Source organism: Anser anser (assembly GCF_964211835.1).
Source record: "Anser anser genome assembly, chromosome: 9".
Classification (NCBI taxonomy): Eukaryota; Metazoa; Chordata; class Aves; order Anseriformes; family Anatidae; genus Anser; species Anser anser.
Genome location: NC_139729.1, coordinates 4,782,973 through 4,807,938, shown reverse-complemented (window position 1 = coordinate 4,807,938; position 24,966 = coordinate 4,782,973). Strand labels below are relative to the sequence as shown.

Genomic DNA, 24,966 nt, shown 5'->3' with positions numbered 1-24,966 from the left:
TCATTGTTTCGTTTTCCTTGCTTTGACAGTGAGTATGCTTGTATGCTGCTTAAGTCTTCTTAGTGCTATCTAGGTCAGTATACTTAGGGTAGCTTTTATGTTTTGTAAATCTGACAGATACCGTGCCTGAAGGAGATCAGCACCAATTTTTCTTTTTTTTTATTATATCTGAGGATAGAAGAATATTTTATAATTCATCAGAACTGTATAGCACAGCACCTACCGTTTCTGCATTGCAGATATATTTAGCTCTAACACTGCTTGTGGTTAACAGGGTGTAGCGTAGACACAGACAGCTGATCATGCAGTCAGACCCTGTGCTTGTGTGGTTTGTCAATACTGCTCAGGATTTTGAGGGACTGTAAAAGAGAAAAAGCAGAAAGGAAAGAAAAAAAGAAATGATTTACTTATATGAGCATTAGATCTTTAGTTATGATTTTATTTAATTTTCTTCTTATTTTTTAATTCTAAAACTTAGAAATTAGAAAAGCACAGCAAATGCATCCAGGATTTAATTTGTGCGATACGAAATCTTTCTGCTTCAAGAGGATGTTACCGTAGTCAATCCAGCCTTTCTCCAGTAAGCAAGAAGATTGTTTTCTTTTCCTCGGCAGGCGGACTCAGCCATTGCACAGGCAGATTTTGATAAGAGTTTGAAATGTCTACTACTGTATCGTTGTAGAATTTGGAGTTTGCTAACAGTGTTAGTGACTGGAGCTCATCTTGCATCACCAGTTGATGACAATTTTCTTTGTTCCCTCCCACCCAGTTGAACCAAGACTCTGTAGCTGATACGCAATGTCACTTACAACATTAATCAGATACTGCATTTAAGGTGAGCTGTCCCTTGCCTCCTCCCTTACCAGAGCTGTGCTGCAGTATGTATCTTACTCCTGCAAGCCTAAAATGGCAGGCAGGATTAACGTTGCTTGTGCTGTGTGCATGCTGTGTATTGAATTCATTATACCGTGCCTAGTATCTCAAATGTGAGTATGTTAAATGGTCTGTGTGCCATATCATGCAGTAGTGAAGACTGGCTTGTGCTTCATTACAGGCTTAGATATTTGAGCATCACCTTAAGAATTCTTTTTCATTTGCAATGTGGTGAGCTGTTAGCTTGTCATCACATTCAAACTACATTATTAGCCCTTGGAAAGGATAAAAAAAAAAAAAAAGAAAGAAAAAGAAGGAAACTGTGCTTCCAGATGGTGTCACCCTTTTTCTTCTTGCGTTTACTGTAGTTTAAATAATGTATATTGTATTGTTAATTAATGTGAATATCGAATTAAAGCACTTGAAACTTACATATTTATTATGCAGGTAGGAGGCACGTCGCATCTATTTTTAACTCTTACGCAGTCCACGTTGTGCAATGGGCTTTGGTTGTCGAGTTTATATTTTCAGCTGTGATATCAATAGGCTGATTTTCAGTAAATGTGACAAGTGGCCTTTGCAGTGGTCAGCTTCAAGCTTCGAACACTCTGAGGAGGAGGAAAAAAAAACAAACCCTTGTGTTGCAGTTTCGGAAAACCTTGGATGAGGACATTTTTTTCCCCACTCCTGCTTTCCCTATTGATAAACTCAGTTCTCCTGATCACGGTCTATTCAAGCTGCTTCCCATCTGATTTTTGACAACTGCTTCTAAAAAAATTATCAAGAAGACCAAGAATAGAATTTATCTCCATCGCTTTACATAAAAATGGCTGGGTGCATTGCCATGCTAACACTGCACTAAGTGATACACGCAGGTAGGTTGAGATTTGCATGTTTTACTGATTTCTTGGTCAGTGTTGCAAGTACATGAAATGGGCTTTAGAATGTAGCTTTCAGATTAAAAAAACAGTACTAAATTGATAATGAAAACTGCAGTGTTAAATTGTTGGCTTCACATACTGGCATGACAATTGTTTTTATCTGCTTTTAAAAAAATCTATTGTGAAAGTAGAACAATCATGCCTGTTAAAATAATCATATGTACTAAGGGCGTGGCAACGCTTCTGCAACAAAAGAATTTTTGAAAACCCTATTGATTCAATTATATTTTAAAGCTGACTATTACCATTACTGAGCTTGCAATTACAATGCAAAAATAAAAATTAAGGTAGATAAGAAAAATGAAAAATATTTAAATTGTCGTAAGCGGTTTTCTGTGTTTTGTGCGAAATCTTAAATAAAGATTAGTATGCTTCATACTTAGATTTTCAGTATTGGCTACAAACACACACCTGCAGTATTTCTTTTTATTTTAACGTAGAAGGACTTTAAAGAGAGAGATTGATATAGATGGCCCTGTCAGCTTAAACTGAGTATCAGCTCACTGAAGTGTGTTTTACTTCACACAAAAATAAGGTTATGAAATAAAAAGCTTAACAGCCTTAGGTACAAAAACCTGAATCTGAGCATTAAGAATAAAAATAATTATGAGTACTGTACTACTTACACCAACTTTTGTAATATATTTGTTTCAGATTAATACTGGGCCAGAACCAGTTTCCTTGGCAACCAAATCCTTTTAAAAGGTGCAATAGTAGAGATGTAATATGAAGTTATTCTCTTTAATAGCAATACCACAGTGCAAATGGAAATTTTACAGTTAAGTTTCTGTTCAGTTCTAAATGAGAATCTCATCTCATTTTGTGTTTCCATGCGGCTGTCATTTATTAAATTATGCCATGTTTATAAAGCTGTACACAAGAAAAAACTACTTTATTCCTGTTTTGCATTGGTTGTTTCCAGAAACGTACTCCCGTTTCTTTTTTTTTTTTTTAATTTAGCTTAGTCTTACATGTAGGTCAAGGTTTGTACTGCATGTATATAAAGTGATAGTTTCATTATCACAAGTATAAAAGTATCACTGAAACACTTAGTAGCTGAGAAACGTAGAGAATCAGAAGTAAGTTTAAACCTTCTTTCACCTTTGCTGAATTCAGCCACGGTAATGCTAATAAACCTTTCTTTAAATAGTGGACCTATTCTGAAGTTCAACTGAAGAGCTGCTTAACCATACTGGAAAAGAACTTGTGTAGGATCTTAAGTAAGACTTTATAAAATAAGCTCACTCGCAGCCTACGGTGATATGCAGACCTCACAGATTTTGCAAAAATTAAGTACTATAATTCCTTATTTCTATTTTTAGCTGATATTTTTAACAATATCAGTAAATCAGAAATCTTATGTGTGCCGCAGTTAACAGATGTTACTGAATGTCTCCACTGTGCTTATAACGTGGTGTATCTCCTTGTGAATCCCCTTTGTACGTGACTTGAGAAATTCTCACTACTGCAATGAGACTTTTGCAGCAGGGTAGCCATTTTCCTTTCATGTCCTTGACTTTAAAATGACTAAGTGTATTTTGTTTGGATGAGGACCCAGCACTGAAAATTAATACAAAGGAGGTATTTAGATGTACAGCCAATTATATCAATAATAGCCTTGAGAGTTTCAGTACTATCAAACTAATTCTCATTTATTTCTAAATATACCACTTCAGTACACTCCAAACAAACAGAGTATAACTGCTCAGGAATATGACTGTTGTCATTTGTCTTGATAGGCCAGTGCTTAATAATGATAATAAAAACCATCTGATTCATAATTATGAGATTAGCTTGACGTGGTGCAGTATTTCTGTGTTCCACCTAAAGAAACTGAGCTGAAAACATAATAAACAGCATCTCTCAAGTGACGTATTAAAGTTTGCATGTTTTTTTGTAATTTGATTTATCTCCAGTAGCTTCCTTCTGGTGTTTTTTTTTTTTTAGTCTGAAATGTTATATGGTTTGCGCCATTACATGTAGTTATCAAAATTGCATTTTTGTTTATTTCGTGTGGTTATTTTTAAAGGATGTTGCTGAGCTAATGCTATGCAGAGGCAATCTATTTATTGCCATTGATATTTATTTTTAGAGGAGATGGGGCACTTTGAGTTAAACTGTTTTTATTATGGCTTTGTGTTCAAATATATCCACTCAAGGCATTTAAAGCAAGTGCAGCTCTGTTATATGAGCACGCTTCACTACAGTTGTTTTAAATCCATTTGCAAATATGCTCTTTTATTAGGGGATGCAAGTCCTCTTGTGATTAATATGACTGGACTCAAGTGCTTTCATGATTCTGGAAAAACTCATTGGCAGCCTGTGGACAGTAATTTCTTCTAGCAAAAGAAACTGATTTGTTTACTAAGGAGGATTCCAGTAATTTGCAAGATGATTCCAGTTTGACTGTTCTATGTGGCTTGCTGTATATATTGTAATGGCAGTTAAATCCACCTAATGCAATTTCAGAACATTATAGCCAGAGGTGCCATACGAACTCTGGTGTAAACTCCATCCATGTTATTCTTTTTGGCTACAGGGGATAACTGGGGCACATAGAGACAGGTGCAGTTTTTCACACCTCAAGCACAGTCTGTCAGATGTTATTTGGGGGGGGTGGGGTGGGGCTGGGGGTTCAGTACAGTTTTATCCTGGAAGCGTAATTGCTAATACTCAGCCCTCCTCTTTATAATCGAAATGTGTTTCATCCATGCTAATTCCATTCCTGCCTAATGGAAAATCTACACAAAACTTGAGTAAAAATGAAATCAAACTAAAAATCATTCATTTAAGCATTATCCTACTGCTTTTCAATGACACTTTTGATTCAGGTTACTTCTGGCTCTAAACTTCATTTTGATTTGAAGCTGCAGCAGCGTGAAACTATGTTCAGATCATATTTGTGAGACTAACACAGAAACTCTGGTAGTAATGGACAGGTAACAAGCCTTTGGGGGCATCTAATGTCTCTGTTGTATTTTATCACGGGAATTGTTTCATTGCGTTTTAAAAGGGCTTCATTTTGTCTAGTATTACATTTGAATTCCAGTGTTGTCAAATTTGAAAATTCTTTAGCTTTGATAAGCTCCTTTACTTCTGGATTCCTGGATGTTTAAGATTCCCATTCACCATAATATTTGACAGTCATTTGTCAATGTAGATGTGCTTAGGACATTATTGGTGTTTGGAATAATGACTTAATGCAAATCTCCTTCCTGGTCTTTGTTACAGGCATATGTGTAAGCTATAGAATATTTACTAAAATCAAGATACAGTAAAGATGTACTCAGACAAAAACAAAACAAAAGCTTATCTCTTTACATTTTAAAGCCAAAGTAATGGATCCTGTAGTTCCTGCATACTGCTGTTTATAAAAGTATAGTGGTATATTTGCAAATGGAAGATGTATCTATGATTAATTGCTGGAATAAAAAAAGGCTATCAGCTCAGTCATAATTCCTTATCTGTAAGATTTTGCAGTTGCTGTATGAAACAATTTGATTCTGTTTAGGATCTCTGGAACAAAGCCATGTTCTGAATAATTTTTAAACTATTATATGAAAATGTTATTAGGGTGTTTGATGTACAGTAACATAAAATCAGGATGTTTAACAATGATGAGTCATTTGAGCAGAGAGATACAGGAAGTGTATTCCAGAGAACAAGAGCTGCCTAGAAAAGACTTGTGATGATATCTGTAATAAAAGAGGCCAAGAGAAAAGTGGCAGAATAGAAAGAGGAGAAAGAAAAAGCCCTCTGAAAGACTGCAAAAATGCAGGGAGGCTTTTAAGATAAAGAATAACTTGTAATTGATTTTGACAGTTTATTTGGAGTCAAGGGATTTGACTAGTAAAGATGATTGTTTCTCCCCATACTATAATTTGTTTTCTAAACTGGCAAACTGTGATAGCTAATCCTAAAAAACACTTGCTTTCCACTGACTTCAACTTGCGAAACTCAGGAACAGACTGACTGAGAAAGCTGTAAAGCCTCCATTATCTGAGGTCTTACTAGGTAGAAGTGTTAGGAATGATTTGGATATAGTTGAGATGGGGGAAGGGAAGTAGAGCCAAGGATTGTTTTTAGTCTAATTTTTCCAGTGATCCCAATAAAATAAATGGTTTTAAACTTGAAACCATGCTTAGATTTCTGTTTAGGACATATGAAACAGCATCCAGTTTACAATACACAGGTTAAAACGCAATAAAACAACGCAGGCAGACGCAGTATTTCTAATAGTCTGGTTAGCAGTCCTGTTTTATTGCTGGTGTGTTGCAAGCACCCAGATGTGGATTTAGAGTCCCACAGCATTCCACTAAAAATTTAGATGAATTACACAATGTAGTTGGAAATTGGTACTTGACTAATAATTTAGTCATTACATTTGGATTTTCCCCTTTGCAGGCTGACACACAGTAGCCACAGAGTTCACAAAATTACTGAGATTATTTTGCAGAACATAGCTGTCAATACCACTTCTAAAAGGTGCTAACAGAAGAACAACCTGATTTTAGTCGGGTACGTTTATGGGGTGATCATAGCAAGCTGAAATCTCTTTAAAACTCACACAGAAAAACAGCTTAAGTATTGAATACTTTAAAACCATGTCGTTGCATGACTTCTTTTCGGTTGAAGATCTACGTTTTTTAAGAATCATTTCAGAGATTGTTATCGCTATGGTACTGCATCGCTCTACTCAGTTATCAGTATTGTTGGATTTTTCCATCCTCCTGCTGCACTTTTGCTGCCATAGAAGTTAGTGAAATAAAATCAGACAAAAAAGATGTTTCTAACAGGTTGTTACAGCCTCCAATGATCTGTACAAACCAAACGTATTGGCAGGCCAGGAAACCTCCTGAGCTTGCCAGAAAGTTAACTCTGGCAATGGATCTGAGCCACTAATGTTCATTACCAGTCTGTGCCATATGACAAAGGTAGAGGAACTCTCCCAGTGCCAACAACCATTTCTGATATAGTTGTAGGTGGGTCAGCTAGAAATGGCTAATCTCTACCCTTATATGTGACTGTAATCAGGGGTAGTAAAAAAAGCTACCAAATTGTGAGGTACAAATAGCACTTTGTAAATTCAAGGATAAATAACCAGAATATTTCAAAATAGGAGTTTTGCATGACATTTTCAAATTGCAGCAGTTTACTTTCTACTTACTGTGAATATACAATAATCATCTTGGTTAAAATAAACATGTCTGGTAGTTGTGCTTTAGATTTGAGGTATGTAGGTATTGAATGAAATAATCCATGAAACCCTGATTAATTCATTAATTTTGAATGTGGTCTTTTGCATCACAGAGTATAATTTGCATTACAGCAAGGGAATTGTTTCATTGATTTCAGTGGCACTATTCGCATAAATTTCAGTGGGAAACAGTCTGTTGGATCATAGTCATTAATGCCGTGATATCTTAAAGTAGAAATACGTAATTAAGGGTACCAGGCAAAATGTAAGATAAGAAACTGAATTTAAAAGAAAAAAAAAAAAGCAAAACCATCTGGAATTCCTATAATATCTTAAAATGTTTCTTAATGTTTTCTTAAATGTTTTCTTAAAATGTTAAGTTTACTTTTAATACACAATGTTGTATGACAGAAAACGATAACGGATAATCAGAGATGATATGATGGAATTGGAAGTTTAATAAAATATTAAAATTAGATAAGTTCAAGTTACCTGGACTTGCAGAAGCAATATACTGGAAAATCGAAGTTATACCTATTTTAAGTAAATTACCATAGAATTCTTGCTTGGTATATTTTAGGTAGAATACTGGGCCATAACCTGTTTCCTTGGCAACCACATAGGAATAAAAGGTACATAAGCAAAGCTGCAGATGTGTGCCAGTGAATGCTTATTAAGCAGCCCAATGCATTTACATACCATGTGCTCATAATAATGCATGCATTTTCAAAATCACCATATAAAAAGATTTCTGTGCGTGGCCCAATGTGCGTTCTTAATACTCAAAGGTTTTAACCTAAAAAACTCATGTTTTCAGTGGAAATCTCTTGTGATTTTAAATTGAGCTTTAAATGAGACTTGAAATTGACATACTGGGTTTGGTCTGCAAATCGAAACCTTTCTCTGAAATTCTGAATACTTAATAGAACTCCTTTATGACAACAGAACATGAAAATGAAGGTTTCTGTTGCCTTTCAGAAATGCTCAGCCATTGTAAATTTGAATCTTGCACCAGCATTTGGATGCAAGTATGATTATTCTGTTTAACACGATGACAAACTAAAGCCACTTAAAACAACAACAAAACCTAGTGTTGTTTGTAGCACTCTCATTCTATCCAACATATCCAGGCAAAGAGATGTGAACACGTGTTGCCTTCTAACAGTCAACAACAGAAAGAGAAGGGGGGAAAAGAGAAAAATCTGTAGAAGTCAGAAAGGCAATTGTTCATGGGCTTTCAGAATAAGATTTGGACGTAGCATTTAGGCAGTACTCATACTTTCTGTGCAAGTGTTTGTATCGTACTCTTTTGTTTTATATTCCCGGATTTAAAAAGTTCAGATACATAAAATCCGTTTTGACAAATTTGTTTACTGACTTCAGCAAGTTTATGTACACAGTATTTTTGGCCTTTCTTCTCAAAGTATTCATTTGCATATAAAATGGAAACTGTACAACCCTTTGGCTTAATTGTTACCCCCAAGATGGTACGTCTGAGAAGTCCAAAATGCTAATAATTAAAAAGACAGTACAAATGTGGATCTGCAAATTCAGAGCTTAAATTAAGTTGTTGTAATCAATAGCCTAAATAAAACCCTCTTCAAATCAATTAAAACATTCCCATTCAATTTTTTGTAGTATGCATTACGAGAGGTGTCTTCATACGTAACACAGCGCTGAGATTTAGCACATAAAGATTATCCTGAAAATGTTAAACATTTCTATAACACTCAATGGTCAAGTAAACCAGAATCCAGTATAATTCCAGATAGTTTGAACACTATCACATGAATCTTTTCATGGTCTTGAACCATAAACCGTGTTGTTATACAGCATCAAGCACTACAATACTATTAAGCCTTTCGAGTCAGTAAGAGTTCAGGGAATTATTAGGGAGATGCAAGTTGACTGATTGTTGTTGTTGTTTTTTCTTGATGTTCCCCATCTGAACTGAGCTCACTGTCAGGCTAGGATTTGTACCTGAGGTAATTCACATTAGTGGCTGAGCACGCAGCACAAACCAGAGCTAGAGCCATCAAGATTTTCTTCTCACTGCCACAGTCCTCCCCCATAGCTTGCACCGAGGCCCTGCTATAGCTTTTAGGTTGGAAGCATACAGCAGGACAGAAGAGGAGGAGTAAGGCTTGGGTCAGCACAGAATGAGGTCTAAGAATATTTAAGAACATACAGCCAAAGTTACTCTCTGTGTCAAGCCAGTTGCCAAAATTAATTGCCACACTTACGCAATGATTCAGAGTAATAGCTATCACTTATGCATTGCTTTTGGCATGCTAAATTTTAGCAGTATAAATGCCATAAATAAATAAATAAATAAATAAGGAACATTGGCAATCAGTGGTGACTAGTTAACAGCTTTAAGACCTATTCTAGTTTTAAAACTGGCTATCGAGCAGGCCACCAAAGCAGGGGTGTTACCAGGGGAAAGGATTTAGCTCTGTTTTCAGCCTAGCAGGATTTGCTGCATCAGCTGTATGTAGTGAAGGGCAACAATGGCTCTATCTGCCTGGTCCCCAGCACACCTGACTGAGAATAATAGTGGCCCCCCGAGCACACAATTTGCCTGCTGCTCTTATGTATGTTGATTCAGATATTCAAAGGCCGTTTCCTCTGAAAATTTGAAAATAAGAGGCTGGTTGCACTACTTTTATTTTGTCTTTCTGATAACCGAATGGGCAACAGAGTACAACATAGTAATTGTCCAAAATGAACAGAACTTAAAGGTTTAATTTGCTAATTTTGTTGACAACGGTCAACAATAGAAAAATGGAAAACACTGTCTGTAAACATAGCTTCATGATTGCAATTGATCTATGCTTGCTAAGGACTGTGTTCTGTCCCAGAAGTGTGGGAGGCTAGAAAGTAGCTTGTCAGCAGCATAGAAAAAAAAAGGAAGACTTAAATGGAAATAATGTTGAGATTGTTCAGAGATAGCAAGATGTAAAGTCAGCTGATTCTTAGTAGCAATAAAGCATAAGCTTTTCTATTTTGTGCTAAAGAAGAATTTGGATTTATGTCAGGTATTGCATTTGCTTCCTTTTCTTCTTTAGACTGGTGGAGAGACAATCTTAGTTATACCTTCAAAAATTGTTTGTATGCATTTAGTGTTAATGGGACTTAGATTACACCATAACTAAAATGAATATTGAAGCCAATATACCTTAGGGAACGACTTGTTCTTTCTTTGGTGCATATGCGCAGCTTGAGAATCAAATGAGTTCTGCCAGGCTTGTCCCTGTCCTGGTCAGACTTTGAGCAGCAAGCAGCTGCCACGGGCCTCCATAAATGGGCTCCTTCCCCTGTCTAACTCCACTCAAAACTGTGGAAGAGAAGAAGGGTTATGCAAAGCCACTCTTTCCCTTGCTCATGTAACAGAAAGTGGAGTGGAGCCACTTTGGGCTGCCTGAGTGAAGTGTTGGGCTGCCTGATGGGTGAAGAGCTTTGTTTTCCTTCTCAGCAGCATCACTAGTCGCCTTGGCCTCAGCTGTGAGAGCAAAGGCAGTCCATCCAAGCGTCCTCGATAGGCTGGTCTGCTCAAGGCATTGAGAATGAAACCAGTCAAGTCCTGTCCAAAATCCTGTCACTCATGAGGAATTTGCAAGAGATGGTAATGCTATATATGTTGTTTCCTGCTGTTGTTTAAGAACTGAAACTGCTTGGCTAGAGAGGAATATTGGAACTTTTTTTTTTTCCTGGGCAGCCTGAAATACTCTTAAGGAAAAAATACCACGTGCCATGATTTGCAGAAGTGAGATTATCAGACTTCAGCAAAGCATTCACACAGCACACTCCAACAGCCTTGGGATTGTTTATTCATTTTAAAGAATTTTGCTGGCAATTTTCTCTATACCTTGTAATTAATTATACCATGTAAGAAGCAATCCATTTTTTTTGCATCTAAACGTTTTTACATGAAGCATTATAAGGGGAAGGTAAAGTCTTGGGTGCAGTCAAGATGGCCTCATAAAGAATTTCTTACTCCGAAGTGTTTTTAATATATAAGGAGCTGATGTGACTGTGAATTCCAAGTAGCTCAAACCTATTTGTGGCAATTAGCACCTTCAATTACAGTGCTGGCCACAGAAAAAGTGATTCTTTGTATAGTTGATGAGCTAAAATTGCCCTAAGAAAACACACTATTAATTAAAACAAACACACAAAAAACCCCAAACAAGTCAGTTCTTCAACTCTATTATATTATCTATAGATATTAAGACTGCCAGGACATCAAAGGGTCAAGAACAAATAAAATAATGTCTCTAAATTGAGGATATCTGCTATACAAATGACAGTTGTACCTCTGATTTTAAAAACAATACAAATAAAGCAATATTAATGAAGATTTAGTGGGAATTCAAAACCTATTCTTCCTTAAATTTGATTCACTTAATCTAAAATGATACTTGTATTTATTATTGCTCAGTAATGCATGGTTATTTCTTTCTTTTAATGTATTACAACAGGTTTAATTTAATCCATATTACTGTATTCCTACTGACAAAACATTTGTCATGAATACTTCTTATGGCTCTTGTCAGAAATCTTCATTAATACATATTAATAGATATATATGCCTAAAACAATACAAAGCAACAGTACATACGCAATAGACAAAGGCCAAGATTAAAGTAACCTTCATGCAAGTACGAAAATCTGCTTCTCACATCTGTTTTCCACCTGACTCAAAACCCTTTCTTTTTTCCTTAGCTTCATGATTCCGAGTACCTGGGAAAGAGTCAGAGGGAGTAATATGTGCAGGAAAGCTGTACCAAATATATTGGGGTATATAGCTAAAGCAAATCAAACTACTTCCTTCTTTATTTAGGTTTACATTTGTTAGTGCTTCTGAAGCGCTAGTAGTGTTGTTGCACTTGTTTCCTGAGGTAATAAATAATTTAAAATAAGAGAAATTAGAGAATGACTGCTCAAAATATGCATCTCCTTGATACTTTATTAATTTATATTGGTTAAAAACAAGATAATTAGATAAGGAAAGAAGGTAAATGCAAATGTACTTCAAGATCTGAAAGTAACTTATTTCAGATATAGTTACTTAAAGGAAATACCTCATCTCTCTCCTTTTTAGTGAAGAGTTGCAGAAGTTACTGTACTGAGTTCCATTTCTCCACAGATGCTTTCTCTTTCCTCATGTGAGAAAGGCTTTGAAGGAGAGTAAGGCAAATAAATTCCTTTGTTAGGCTTAAAAGGAACACTAAATGTTGCGGACCAAACGGCACTGATGATTACAGAAACAGGGCTCGGATATAGGGAATCGCTGGATTTCCTCACCGCTTTAAATATGCAGTGCTTCCCTACAAACAACTTGCCTAATGCTCTGAACGCCACAGGCGGCCGCGTAAATTAAGCACAAAACGCTCGCTGTGAAACCAACCCGCGGAAACCAGCGCGGCGCCGGCAGCAGCCCGTGCTCCCCCAGCCCCGGGCACGGCCGGCCGCCGAGGATTAGCGCCGCAAAATGGCGCCGGCACCCTCCCGCCCGCCATCGGCGGCCCCGCGCCGCCAGGAAGCCGGCACCTGTCCCGTCAGCCCGCCGCCCGCCCCGCCGCCCTCGCCTTCCTCGCTGCCGAGGGAGACCCCGCAGACGCGGTTTTAATCGCCTTGTAGCTCAGAAACAGTGAGTTGTGCTGCATTCGAGCGTCAGACTGCTTAAGCGTTTGTGCTGGTGCTAGGAAAAATCATGTTGGAGGTTAATGTGCGTCGCTTCCTCGGCTCGAGGCTTGGCTGAGCCCCGAGCACAGGGCACACTATTACCCATAAACAGGAAGCGTCTCCGCGTTATCTGCCGCTGAGGGGTTGCCAATGTTTGCTGCCTTCAGAGGCTCTGCTCCGAGACAGGCCGATGTACTGACGCTAAGGTGCTGCGCCGGGAGCTTGTACTGCGTGTAATTCGTACGGGGTCGGACGGCGGTGGCGTTTGAGCTCCCGGAGGAGCAGATCACCTTCGCACAGGGGCAGCAGCCTCCCTTGCCTGCCTTCGGTCGTTACAGGGGACGGGGCTTGTGCGGGCGTCCAGCTCCACCGTGTGGGCAGCGGCGGCACCGGGCCGCGGGGCGAGCCCTGGCGGCCGCGGCGGGCGGGGGGCTGCGGCCCCGGGGGTCCCCCCGGTCTGGGGAAAGGAGCGAGGCTGGGTAAAGGCTGCCCCGAGGGCTGCGGAGGTCTTAAAGGCTGCTTTTGTGCGATGAGCTCGTGGGGCCGAGCTGGGAAGTGAGGGAATGCCAATAGTAAAAGTGTGCTTGGGCTGTTTTGCCACCCTCTAGCTGTCTGAATTACAAGTTAGAGGAAGCGGTGTGAAAAAAATGATTTAAAGTCCATAATGCCTACGAAGCTGTAACAAATAGAAGAGCGAAATTTTGTATCAATAGGTAAGGATGCGAGAACCAAGAGTCTGAACTAGAAAACATGTCAGTGTGCTTGTAGAAGTAGTGCATTGCTACATAGAGCGTAGCACTAAGCTGCAAGCCATTGCAAGCTGTTAAATATAATTAGACGTCATTAAAATTTCCCCGTATACCAGAGGCTGTAGGCAGGAGGCAGGCTGAAGGCCACCTGGTCCATGCAGCCTGGTGTTGCCAACCTGCCCAGGTGGACCTGGAGGAGTGAGGCCCTATGAAGCTGAGTGACTGCCATACAAGTGGTACCAGGAAGTATTAGCACCTTCTTTAAAATCCCAGTGGAAATGTTCGGAATTAAAAAAAAAAAAAAAAGAAAGTTGGTAAACTGTAATAACAGTTTTTCAGACTCTTGTTGGTTTTTATTTTGCCTGGGTACAGGCAACTGGCCCTAATGGTATTTTGTTGGTGCCATTATCTTCTCTTTTAAATTTAGGGGACTGAAGTCTCCTTTTGGGTAACATGGTGCACTTGCTTGGCAATAGATTTCAAAGTTTAGCAAGAGTTAAAAATAATATTCCTAGATTGGAACTGTTCTTTGGTAGGATTTTTTTTTAAATTTGTTATATTTGGTATTTGTAGGCCAGAAAGACTCTTGTGATCTTTATTCACTTCAAAATAATATTGATATAAAAATCAGCAGTGGCATCTTGCCTCTGCAGTGTCCATGTGGAGTTGACTGATATAGTTCTTATAATTAGCAGTATCAGCTATGAGGCATGGCTAGTCAAATTTGTATTTGGATGCACCAGTCTGTGATCTTTCTGTTAAATATGAAAATAACATTAGAAGGTATGTTGTTCTGCAGTGGTATTCTGTGGATGTCAGAAAAGGTAATGTTATAATTACCTTTTATAATAATGAAGATGGATATCTTTTCTGATGAATTCTATGTTTCTTGGTTACAGCAGACAACTCCTGGAAACTAAAATGCTGGTTTTGTTCTTGCCATACCAACTTGAAATGAAATGTAAACTATTCCTAAAATAATCCATTTGTGTGTGTGCTAGGTAGGACATTCTGTTTTTACAGCATTTCAGGTACATTTCTGACAAATGAAGGAAGCAAGACAGGTAAAATAAAAGCCAGTAGAGAAAATCATTACACACATGAATAAATGGACTATTTTGGGAATGCATAGTTTGAAACAGAAACAAAAAGTGTTGGATCTAAAAATTAATTTGCTGTGGAATTTTTCTGTATAACTTTACAATAGCAGATGGTTTAGCACACAGGAAAAAAAAAGTACATGTCCAAAAAGCAAATGATAGTTTCTGCTGCTTGTACACGAGGAATTTAGCTCAATGTTTTACTCAGCATACCACCATGTCCATGGTTCACAGGCTACAAAAAGTGGCAATCTATTTACACTCAAGTAGAAATAGAAAAGATTCTCTTCTCAAGAGCGTAAACTTTGAAATAGGTAGTTGAATAGTAAGACTTCTACTAAAAACACTTGGGTAATACATTGTAGACTTTGCATATAAATGCCTCTTAGTATGAAACTCTGATATATTTAGCAAACTGTATGTCAGATGATGCATCTTTGAACTAAAACCAGCTGTCTCCTATAAAGAAACAGAAAAAAAACAGGCAAGTTCCTTTGGGGGTAATTCACTGGGAAGTAGAGCTGACATCATTTATTTCCTATACTCAGAAAATAACTCTATCAATAGCTCCCATTGTGAAATGTTTTTGATGTCTGACAGTTGGTTTCTAGTACAACATCACATGAGCAAGTTAGATGTAATCTCAGACATTGTCAATGAGAAAAAAGAATCAATTATGTGATAGTGGCCGCTTGCTCGAAGAAGTGTTCTTGTCAGTATTCTTTCTGTCTAGGACTTGATATGATAGAAACAATATAAAATTATTTACGTCTTTTCAGATACCAAACCAAAGAAAATAACTGTACTCAATTACTGTGAATTTCATATTATCACTCCAAATGAATAAATATTTCTTATTTTAAGTCAAATAAATGTAATGAACAAACTATGATTTTATAATTTAAAGGCACAAAACAATGCATCTAGATTTACAGCTATGAGTGACCAGATAATCAAAATAATACACATCTACATTTCTATTGCACCTGTACTGATGAATTCACTTCCTTCTGTCCGTGGTATATATAAGCATCAGAGATATTCTTTAAAAATCACTGTTTTGATTTTTCTGAATTTTGTGCATTGACAATTCTCAGTCAGTAAATGTATTAGCAGTTTGGGCCATTTGCATGGATAATAACCTCCCTGACAGAAACAGTGGCTACACTGTAAGGTACAAATCTTACTTCCAAGCTTCATCCGAAATATATCAAATTATATTTTGTACAAGTACCTTGTTTGCCTTAACAGTAAGATTGTTATTCTTTTTTTTTTTTCATGATTTGATTTACAGTGAAATAGGTTTTGTGATACACTGTCCAAAGTGCAACTAGATCAGCTAGAGCAAGTGTCTGTGTCCCTTACTACTTTGTGATAAAGACCCTGTTTTCAATGAAGGACTACTTTCAAATAGCTTGGGTGAGCGAACCAGTGTGTTCTCAGTTGGCATTGCTGTTTGCTTCGTGAATATGAGTCGAAACCTTATTTCACCCTTTGGATCTGACCCATCTTAAAAATAAGTTAGCATTTTAAATGTAAACTTTCTGGCAGTAAGGGCCATAATAATTTTTAAGCTTGGCATTTCCATTTGGAAGAGTAACTGGAATGTTAAGAAGGTATTCCCGTCTTACTGGAGCACTACAGCATGGGGCTGTTTTAACCCGTATTACAAAATACCTGCAGTTGGTCATTCTTTAAGGTGCATTTTGATTACACAAATTGGAAGAAAAGGGTCTTATAATTAAATATGTAGATTTTTTACTGTAGTGTTTGGTGAGTGTCAGTAGGACAACTGTTTCTTGATGACCTGGTCAGCAGTAGTTGAAAACATAACTTGGAGTTTGGGGGAAAACAAAAAACAAACCAAAACAACCCCTATCATTTGATGCGTGAATGAAACAAAAAATAATCTGGTTTAGCCAGAGATTTTTTTCCATATACATGATGTTAAATCCATCTGTTGCTTTCATCAGTCTGTTTTTCATTCATATTTTGCATCTTCTATTTCAGTCAGTAAACCACTGCATAGTCATACTGTACAGTCTGGATAATCTAAACATTTTTTTGGTCAACACTGAACCTCATTATTTTATATATATATTATATATTGGCAATTACTTAACAGTATTTGCTATTGCAATGAAATCTTATTATTTGATAGAAATTAAGAACAAACACTATTACACTATAAAGTGAACACTATAAATCTATTAACTAAGGAAAAAATGTTCTATTACTTGTTTTACTCCCTGAATTTATAATTTCAGGGTTTTAACTATTTATCTAAGAAAATTTAATCACTATTAAAAAAAAAAAGTATGTAAACAATGTTACATGTACTCCACTATCATTTACAAAACTTTGTTGCTTTTGCACTCAGTTGTTTATAAAGCCTTATCCTGTAGCTGAAATTTTATTTCATGGGAATCTCTGATCCCTGTTTTAAATACCGATTTAATAAGCTGATCAAATGCGGTTGTGTTCTAACATGACTGTTTGACAAGCAGCCCCAGAAAAGAAAGTCCTTGGTATCCACAGAACCACAGCGATTCAACTTTCCTTCCCCATAACGCCTGCCAAATACCTTGGTCACGTGCTGAGGGAATTACCTCGAAGGTTCAGTGAGTCATTAGTGTGAAGTTGAGCAGATGCACCCAGTGGCACAAACAAAAGCTGGTGGCCGTGGTCCCCAGTGGTAGGCACTGTGTGGATGATGGAGTAGTGCAGGCGCAGGGAAGATCTCTGCCTCCCACCAATGAGCTGCAGGTGCTATATCTGTAGGATCTATAGAGACTTGTACATTGAGACAGTAGCACAGCCCAAACGAAATGGGGAACAATATGCGACTGATGGTGATAATGCATCTAAGATTGCAGTGTCAAGACAACTGGGAGAAAATAATTTCTACCTGGTTATCACTGTATATAAATCACCCCTGCTGTCCTGAGAAGCCAGGTTACCTTCAGTGGTGTTGGCATGAATGAACCTAAGTGACTTCAACCTGAAATGCTATGACAACATTTTACTCGTTCTCAACATTTTAAAAGTTAATACATTTAAAAACAATTATAAAAAATACATAACTATAAACTTGATATGTAATTGAAATGAATCAAAATTGCCTCAAAATATATTTACACTGTTCTTTTTTTCCTTGTAGATGACAGTCATGTCCCATTCAAAGGATCTCAAGGACGACTTCCACAGTGACACTGTACTTTCTATTTTAAACGAACAGCGCATTAGGGGTATTTTATGTGATGTCACCATCATTGTGGAAGACACCAAATTTAAAGCCCATAGTAATGTGCTGGCAGCTTCAAGCCTTTACTTTAAAAACATTTTTTGGAGTCGTACTATCTGTATTTCAGGTCATGTACTGGAGCTAGATGATCTCAAAGCTGAAGTGTTTACAGAAATACTGAACTACATCTACAGTTCCACAGTGGTTGTTAAGAGGCAGGAGACTGTAACAGACCTTGCAGCTGCAGGGAAAAAATTGGGAATATCATTTCTCGAAGATCTTACAGATGTTAATTTTTCAAGCTCCCCGTGCCCCTATGCATACTGTATCAATGAGAAAGGGACTGTTAAAGAGGAAAAACATGAAAAGAGACACGAAGAATCTGCTCTGACAAATGGACCACGAATTACAAATGCATTCTCAATTTTTGAAACTGAAAACAGTTTGTTTTCTCCACTTGATTTGAGGGCAAGCTTTAAAAAAGTATCTGAGACAATACAAACACCCAACGTCAGCCTTGACAGACGTGACGCTTGCAAAGATGCCGAGCCAGCCAGTACACTGGCAGAGCACTCCTACGCAGTTTCTTCGGGGGGAGATACTTTTCAAGGAACACCGTGTTTTGAACAGGACAGCAGCCCTTCATACAAAACGGTTGAAGACCACTATGAAAACCACCAAGCAACACCACTCGTTCAGCCAGTAAAACAAGCATGCAGTACTCCTAAGGCCGCTTTCAAGTCCCAGGGGACTGGTTTGGCTGTAGCAAAAGCACCGGCCTCTACAGTGACCAACACAGAAACCCCACGTGAAGCAGTTAATGATCAGAGAATTATTTCCTTTCCAAAACCTCAGAATAAAGCAGGAGATTTCCATTTGCCCAGAGAAGAGGAAAACAAATCTGCTAATGTCTCTGGATCTGCGGCAACTGTTGTTCCACCTGCTTACAACTGTAACTGCTGCGCGAAATCATTCAGTGACAGGGCATTACTAAGTACTCATCTTCAGCTCCACTCAGAGCATCAGGAAACTTTCGTATGCAAATACTGCAGCAAGCAATTTGCAAATCTAAATATACTGGAAAGTCATGAACAAGTCTGTATGAGATCAAGTAGCTTATCTGTTCACAATGGAAATGAACAAAATTTTTCAGATAACTATACTGCCACGGATGGAAGGAATGGAAGTTCATATGCAAACGCAGAGCCTCTATTGTCTGAAAACAGCATCACTGATTATTCTAATGCAAACTGCACTTTACCAGAAACAGATCATTTGGTTAAAGTTGTTGATGGGCAGATATTATATACTTGTATAGTTTGCAAACGTAGTTATGTAACATTGTCAAGCCTTCGAAGACATGCAAATGTGCATTCCTGGAGAAGAACATACCCTTGTCACTACTGCAACAAAGTATTTGCATTAGCTGAGTATCGCACCAGACACGAGATCTGGCACACCGGAGAAAGACGCTATCAGTGCATTTTCTGCCTGGAGACTTTTATGACTTACTATATTCTAAAAAATCATCAGAAATCGTTCCATGCAATTGACCATCGCCTCTCAGTAAACAAGAAGACAGCCAATGGAGGCTTAAAACCAAGCATGTATCCATACAAACTTTATCGTCTTCTACCTATGAAATGCAGGCGACTACCTTATAAGTCCTTCCGAAATTCTGCATATGAAAATGTTCAAACAAGTAGCCAAGCTAATGAAACTGCTTCTAGTAACTGCTTCATTCAGAATTCTCTTAGCTCTGAGCTACCATCACTGAATTTTCAAAGTAATATACTAACAAACAACAGAACTCTTGCCCTGGACACCTCTTCATGTAATGATGCAGCATCTTCCACAAATACTCAGAATTCTTCCTCTTGGGGAGTAGGTATCTTAAATTCTGACCTGCAAAGAGACTTTTTCACAGCTGACAAAAGAGTTCCCACTGCCGCGAATGACTCTAGTTCTCATGAGTATGATTCCTCAATTGTGTCTTTAACTAACGTGAATGAAAATTCAACCTCTGTAATAAGTTACAGCAGTTCTGCACCCTCTGTTATAATGCACAGTAGCAGAGTTTCATCGGTAATAATGCACAGTAAAACAGTCACTTCTGTAGAAAACAGTAAGACAGAATCATCTAGTAATCTACCTAGTCAGTCTGTAAGTGATGACAGTAAATATGGGTCAGAAAATTATGGAAAATGCATTACCAAACCAAAAACTATTAAGGAGAAAAAGAAAACACTGCAGTGCACCAGAGCAGAAGCAACTGAGGATACGCAGCACGTCCAAGGATCTGGAGGTTCATCTAGCAAAACCACTAATACTGTTCAAGAATCGAGTAAAACTGAAACTTACATTGCAAAGCCTGCCTTACCTGGAACATCTGCTGACAGCAATGTTGCTCCTCTTTGCCAAATAACAGTAAAAATTGGTAACGAGGCCATTGTAAAAAGGCATATATTGGGATCTAAGCTGTTTTGTAAAAGGGGCCGCAAATCTAAACACGAGTCCAAACAGGACAATCTAATTGAGGAATCAGAAATGGAGATAAAGGAAGGAAGCCCATCTAGGCTCTATAGCTCAGAGTGCCTGGAGCTGACAGAAATGTGTGATGATGTAAGTGATCAGGACTCCAGTGATAAGCCCTGGAGACCGTACTACAATTACAAACCAAAAAAGAAATCTAAACAGCTAAGAAAAATGAAGAAGACCAAATGGAGGAAAAAGCATGGAAACAGAAACACCGTTATGGAAAGTCACAGTACATGCAGTCGAGAGTATGCACTCAGGAATGCTCCTGAAGAAAAGGCTGTCAGTCAAGAAGAGAACACAGAAATGCCCAGTCTTCACTGTGAGCTCTGTGAAAGAGATAAATCTTCCACCACAGAAATTCAAGACCACGTACACTGGCATGTAGCTACTTCAAAGCCTTACATTTGTGAATTATGCCAAAAACAATTTCAAAGTCCATCCACCTTAAAAATGCATATGAGGTGTCACACTGGGGAAAAGCCCTACACCTGCAAAACCTGTGGGAAATGTTTTTCAGTTCCTGGAAATCTACAGAAACATGAACGTATTCACTTAGGTGTCAAAGACTTTGTCTGCCAATACTGTAATAAGGCATTTACTTTAAATGAAACGCTCAAAATACACGAAAGAATTCATACAGGAGAAAAACGCTACCACTGTCAGTTCTGCTTACAGAGTTTCCTGTACCTTTCTACCAAAAGGAACCACGAGCAACGGCATGTGCGTGAGCATAATGGAAAAGGATACGCTTGCTTTCAGTGCCCCAAAATTTGCAAGACGGCGGCTGCCCTGGGAATGCACCAGAAGAAACATCTATTCAAAAGTCCAGGTCCACAAGATAGAAAAGAACAGTTTTGCAGTGGAAGTGCTCAGCTGTTGGAAAATCAACATTTTCTTGGCCCAGAAGGAAGCGAAGTGAAAAATATACAGAATGTAACTCCAGAAGTAATACTCTGAGTGGCAGTTGTGCGAAAGAGAAGAAAAATGCAAAATTATATATATTGGAGAAAATGCAGATGCATTGAATGGGAAAACTCCACTCTAATTAGTATCATTTACTAAGATCGTGTCTTCATTTAAACATATGTTGGTATATGCAAAAGGAGGAAAAAATATAATACTGAAAAGAATAACTAGTCTTTGCAATAATACAAACTTAATGTGAAAGACCCAAAATACTTTTACCACAATAGACTTCTGTACATTGTACATACAGAGAGAAAGAAGAAAAAATTATGACCAACCAACCCCCTTCTAGTTACTGTTACAAGAAACTAGCCAATGAACTATTTTACAGTGCGGAATCATTCTGGGCAAAACAAATATGTAGGTTCAAAGTATATTCTATAGAAGGAATTTTTGCTGCAGAAACCATGTATTGCAATTGTTTAAACAAAAATTAATGTGTTTATAAAAGAAAATGTGACTTAGTGTATTCTGAAGTGAAGGTAGGAAATGTTTCTTGAATTTGGGTATGCCGAAGTACAGTTGAGTTCTGGAGTGCTTTTCTGTAACTCAACATTTACCAAACATATGCAGAAGCATAAACCTCTTTTCCTTTCCAGATTGTTTTGTAGTTAACCCTAATAAGCATTAAGTCTCTGAGAGCTTGTACGGAAAGTATTCCAGGTGTATGATATCTCTGAGACATGTAATAAAGATTCAGTGGAATGCATAATAGCCGGTCTTCCAAATGGCAAAAGTTCCAAAAGATTCAGCTGTCAGTGGCCTGGTAGAGCTTTTCAGTTGCATCTGTCTAAAGAAAATTGTTCTTCTGAAACAGCCTAGATTAAGGAACTCGTGAATATAAATTTCCACCTGCTGGTGAGTCTGCAACTCCTGTCTTTTAGAAATACTATTCTTCTCAGCAGAAGAAGATTTAGAAGAAGATTTAGAGTCTTCCTCTACATCTTGGAATAATGTCTGGGCAACAAATGACAGAGCAACTCCCAATAAGTCGTTTGATTTGGGGAGGAATAGGTAAACGCTCAGATTCCTGCTTCCACATATATCCCTGAGGCAGTTCCTATATATAAATAGAGATTGGGACAGTTTGTGGGGTTCCTTGTCATCCCCATGCCTTAAATGCAACATCTAACTTCATACATCCCTTCTCAGTGATCCCAGTAAAGATCCCAGCATCTTGCCCCAGGCAAGCTTTGTCACTGTGTTCCTTGTCCCAGCACAGTGGGCCCAGAGCAGAGAGGTGCCTGCGTCAGGTTGATGGAGGAAGAAGTGTTAGAAGAAGTGTTTCTGCCTCCCTCATCCTGCCATCCCGAAAGGTTATGGTGAGCCTTCCAGCTTCTTGTTTTGCATTCACCAAGAATCAGAAGGGTAGGCTTCCAGAAGACGTCACCAAAATAAATCTTACAATTAATACTATTTTGTGAAAATGTGATTAATTTTAACTGAGATTAAGAGGTTTTAAAAAAGTTAACGAGGGTATATGTCTACACGTTGCATATTATATGATAGGGCTCTTTTGTAAGGTATCTGCATTTCCAATTAGTCATGTACATTCATCTTTACAAAGTGTTAAAAACTTAAACCAGGACAAAGGTTAGTGAATTTCAACTTAATTCTGTGTGCAAATATGGTATACGATTTGTTTACTTTGTTTTCTTGAATATTCTAAAAGAAACTATAGCTTGGGTACGATAAAACTACAATTGAAATGATACTACAGTATTGATTGAAGTAATAATATAGTCCACTTATTTATTCTGTCATTGGTGAATGCTGTGAACCCTTTGAGAACTGTTTGGTTTCATGGCAGCTTTGGTTCCATTTAAATAAGGATAACAGAAGAATAAACACAGGAAAGTACAATGATGTTTCAAAGAAAGTACACGAAGATATTTTCTAAGTGGACTTGTATGATGATAATTATAGACCAAAGCAAATAAGGTAGAATATTTATACATATAAAGATAATTTTACAAATATTTTATATAACTGTATAGTTCATAAGAAAAATATTGATAGCTTGTGTTAGGTCTGGGGGGGGTTTGTATATTTTGATAAAAACACAATGACTTTGTAACTCTGTATATTCTCTACAATTTATAGCAAAGCAGTTTTAAGATGGCAATGTCATGTTTATAGTTCAGTTGTGGCACTTTTACTACAAGTAACACGTTGCAGTAATGAGTCTAGTATTAATGACCAAATTAAAATTAAAATAAGTGTAAGAGAAGGTAAATACTGTACTTTGTCAAAGACTGTAATTTGCTGCATCTGTGTTTTTGTTTAGAAGAAAATATTAAATGCAGATGTTAAGGATTGATAAAGAGTCAAATTTTATTTTTAGAAAGAGTGATTATAACTGTTTTTGCTTGATTAAAATAACCTCTTCCTATTTTTTTGCTAGTCTCTCCATTTTTTAAGTTATGTTATGTATTTCTGGATCATATGGATTATGTCTGCTAATGCACATTTCATTATAAGATTAAGCAACACAGTTCCCAATTGTTCCCTTCATTAAGGTCAAAACGGTTAATTGAGAACATGCCAGAGGTCAAGGGAAGTGATAGTATCTCCTGGCATCATACCATTAAGGGTGAACACAGTGCTAAGGTGAAGATAATCAACTTGCTGTGTATCTTAAAGGATTGGGAGATGGGTCAACTGTGTTTAAGACTTTGCAACACCTTAAATACTTTCTCATGAGGACCAGAAATGTAAAAAGTCTTATTTAAATTCTGACAGTAACCTTGCAGTATAGATTGTGTATTTTACACACTGTTCTTCAAATATTGTGGGACTACTGCCAAGATAGAGAGTTCAGAACGGAAATACCTGATTGCATAACGAAATACAAAGGTATATACAAAATAGAATGCATATTCAAAGTACTTCCCCCTTCAGCTAGGTGTCACTGGTCTGTAACTTGCATTAAAAGTTAAATTTAAGCTAAGTTATGCAGGGCATTTTGGGATGGTCCTCAGCAGAGATGCATAACTAACCAAAAGTATATAGAAGTTTGCTACATATAATATATATTTCTCCCTCCTATTTCAAAAGCTAATTAGAAAGTTCTTCTGATGAAGGTGACATTAGAGTAAACAGTAAACTGCAACTGTCATCGTAAATTTTGAGAGAGTTATGGAAAAGTTAGTTTTACATGGTCTAATTTTAAAAATGCTGCAACACAGTGTAACTGTACCTCTGCGTTCGCAGGTCAAGAGAGGTTTCAGAGCAAAACTCTTGCTCTGACAGGGTTGCCTGCAGTTCCCCAGCCACGGGTTGGACAAGGCAGCCAATCTACTGGAAACCAACTGTAGGTAACCAAATCCCTCAATTTGTACTATAGGGAAAGCTCTCACTTCTGGCAGGTAAAAGTCACCTTATGCAAATGCATGTCTTTGTGCAGGTCTGTGTTTTGCATGCATACAAATTCACCCATTACTGGTGTAGCGAAGCAGCTTATTACCCACCAGCCCATCCTGCCACCTCTAAAGATGTCTCTTTTCCCAACCATGATGCGGAGAGCAGGGATGGGGTGGGACGCTGACAGCTGCAGGAAAAGCCACCAGGGAGTGGGACAGAGCAGGGCCTGACTGCCAGGTTGTGTGGCTCCATGCCATGTAATAATCACAACAGTGAGATTTGTGCGGGAGAAATACATGGTCAGGCA

The 24,966-nt window shown here is 37.8% G+C and overlaps 2 protein-coding genes across 17 annotated transcripts in view; one reads left to right on the top strand and one right to left on the bottom strand.

Annotated features, from left to right (window-relative positions):
- SLC16A14 (solute carrier family 16 member 14) overlaps positions 1-359 on the bottom strand; it is a 52,154-nt gene extending 51,795 nt beyond the window's left edge. For all 8 annotated transcript variants that reach the window (XM_083847875.1, XM_083847880.1, XM_083847876.1 and 5 more), the window contains exon 1: positions 224-359. The gene's annotated coding sequence lies outside the window, so the exon portion shown is untranslated. The remainder of the gene's footprint in view (positions 1-223) is intronic.
- ZBTB38 (zinc finger and BTB domain containing 38) lies at positions 294-23,691 on the top strand. 9 transcript variants are annotated; one of them, XM_083847851.1, is made up of 3 exons: positions 1,481-1,748; positions 15,843-15,967; positions 17,709-23,691. In XM_083847851.1, the coding sequence occupies exons 2-3, from the start codon at positions 15,941-15,943 to the stop codon at positions 21,285-21,287; spliced, it is 3,606 nt and encodes a 1,201-aa protein (XP_083703977.1). In that variant the 5' UTR covers positions 1,481-1,748; positions 15,843-15,940; the 3' UTR covers positions 21,288-23,691. The 9 variants fall into 9 exon arrangements, with proteins under 9 accessions (XP_083703982.1, XP_083703977.1, XP_083703981.1 ...); XM_083847850.1 differs by lacking the exon at positions 1,481-1,748 and adding an exon at positions 12,537-12,664; XM_083847849.1 differs by lacking the exon at positions 1,481-1,748 and adding an exon at positions 12,771-12,905.
- Positions 23,692-24,966: the final 1,275 nt, after the last annotated feature.

Excerpts from the sequence above, each read along its gene's own strand:
- ZBTB38 (XM_083847851.1), top strand. The coding sequence starts at position 15,941 with ATGAAGGACTACTTTCAAATAGCTTGG. Across the intron at positions 15,968-17,708 it reads ACTACTTTCAAATAGCTTGG|ATGACAGTCATGTCCCATTC; the intron begins GTGAGCGAACCA and ends TTTTCCTTGTAG.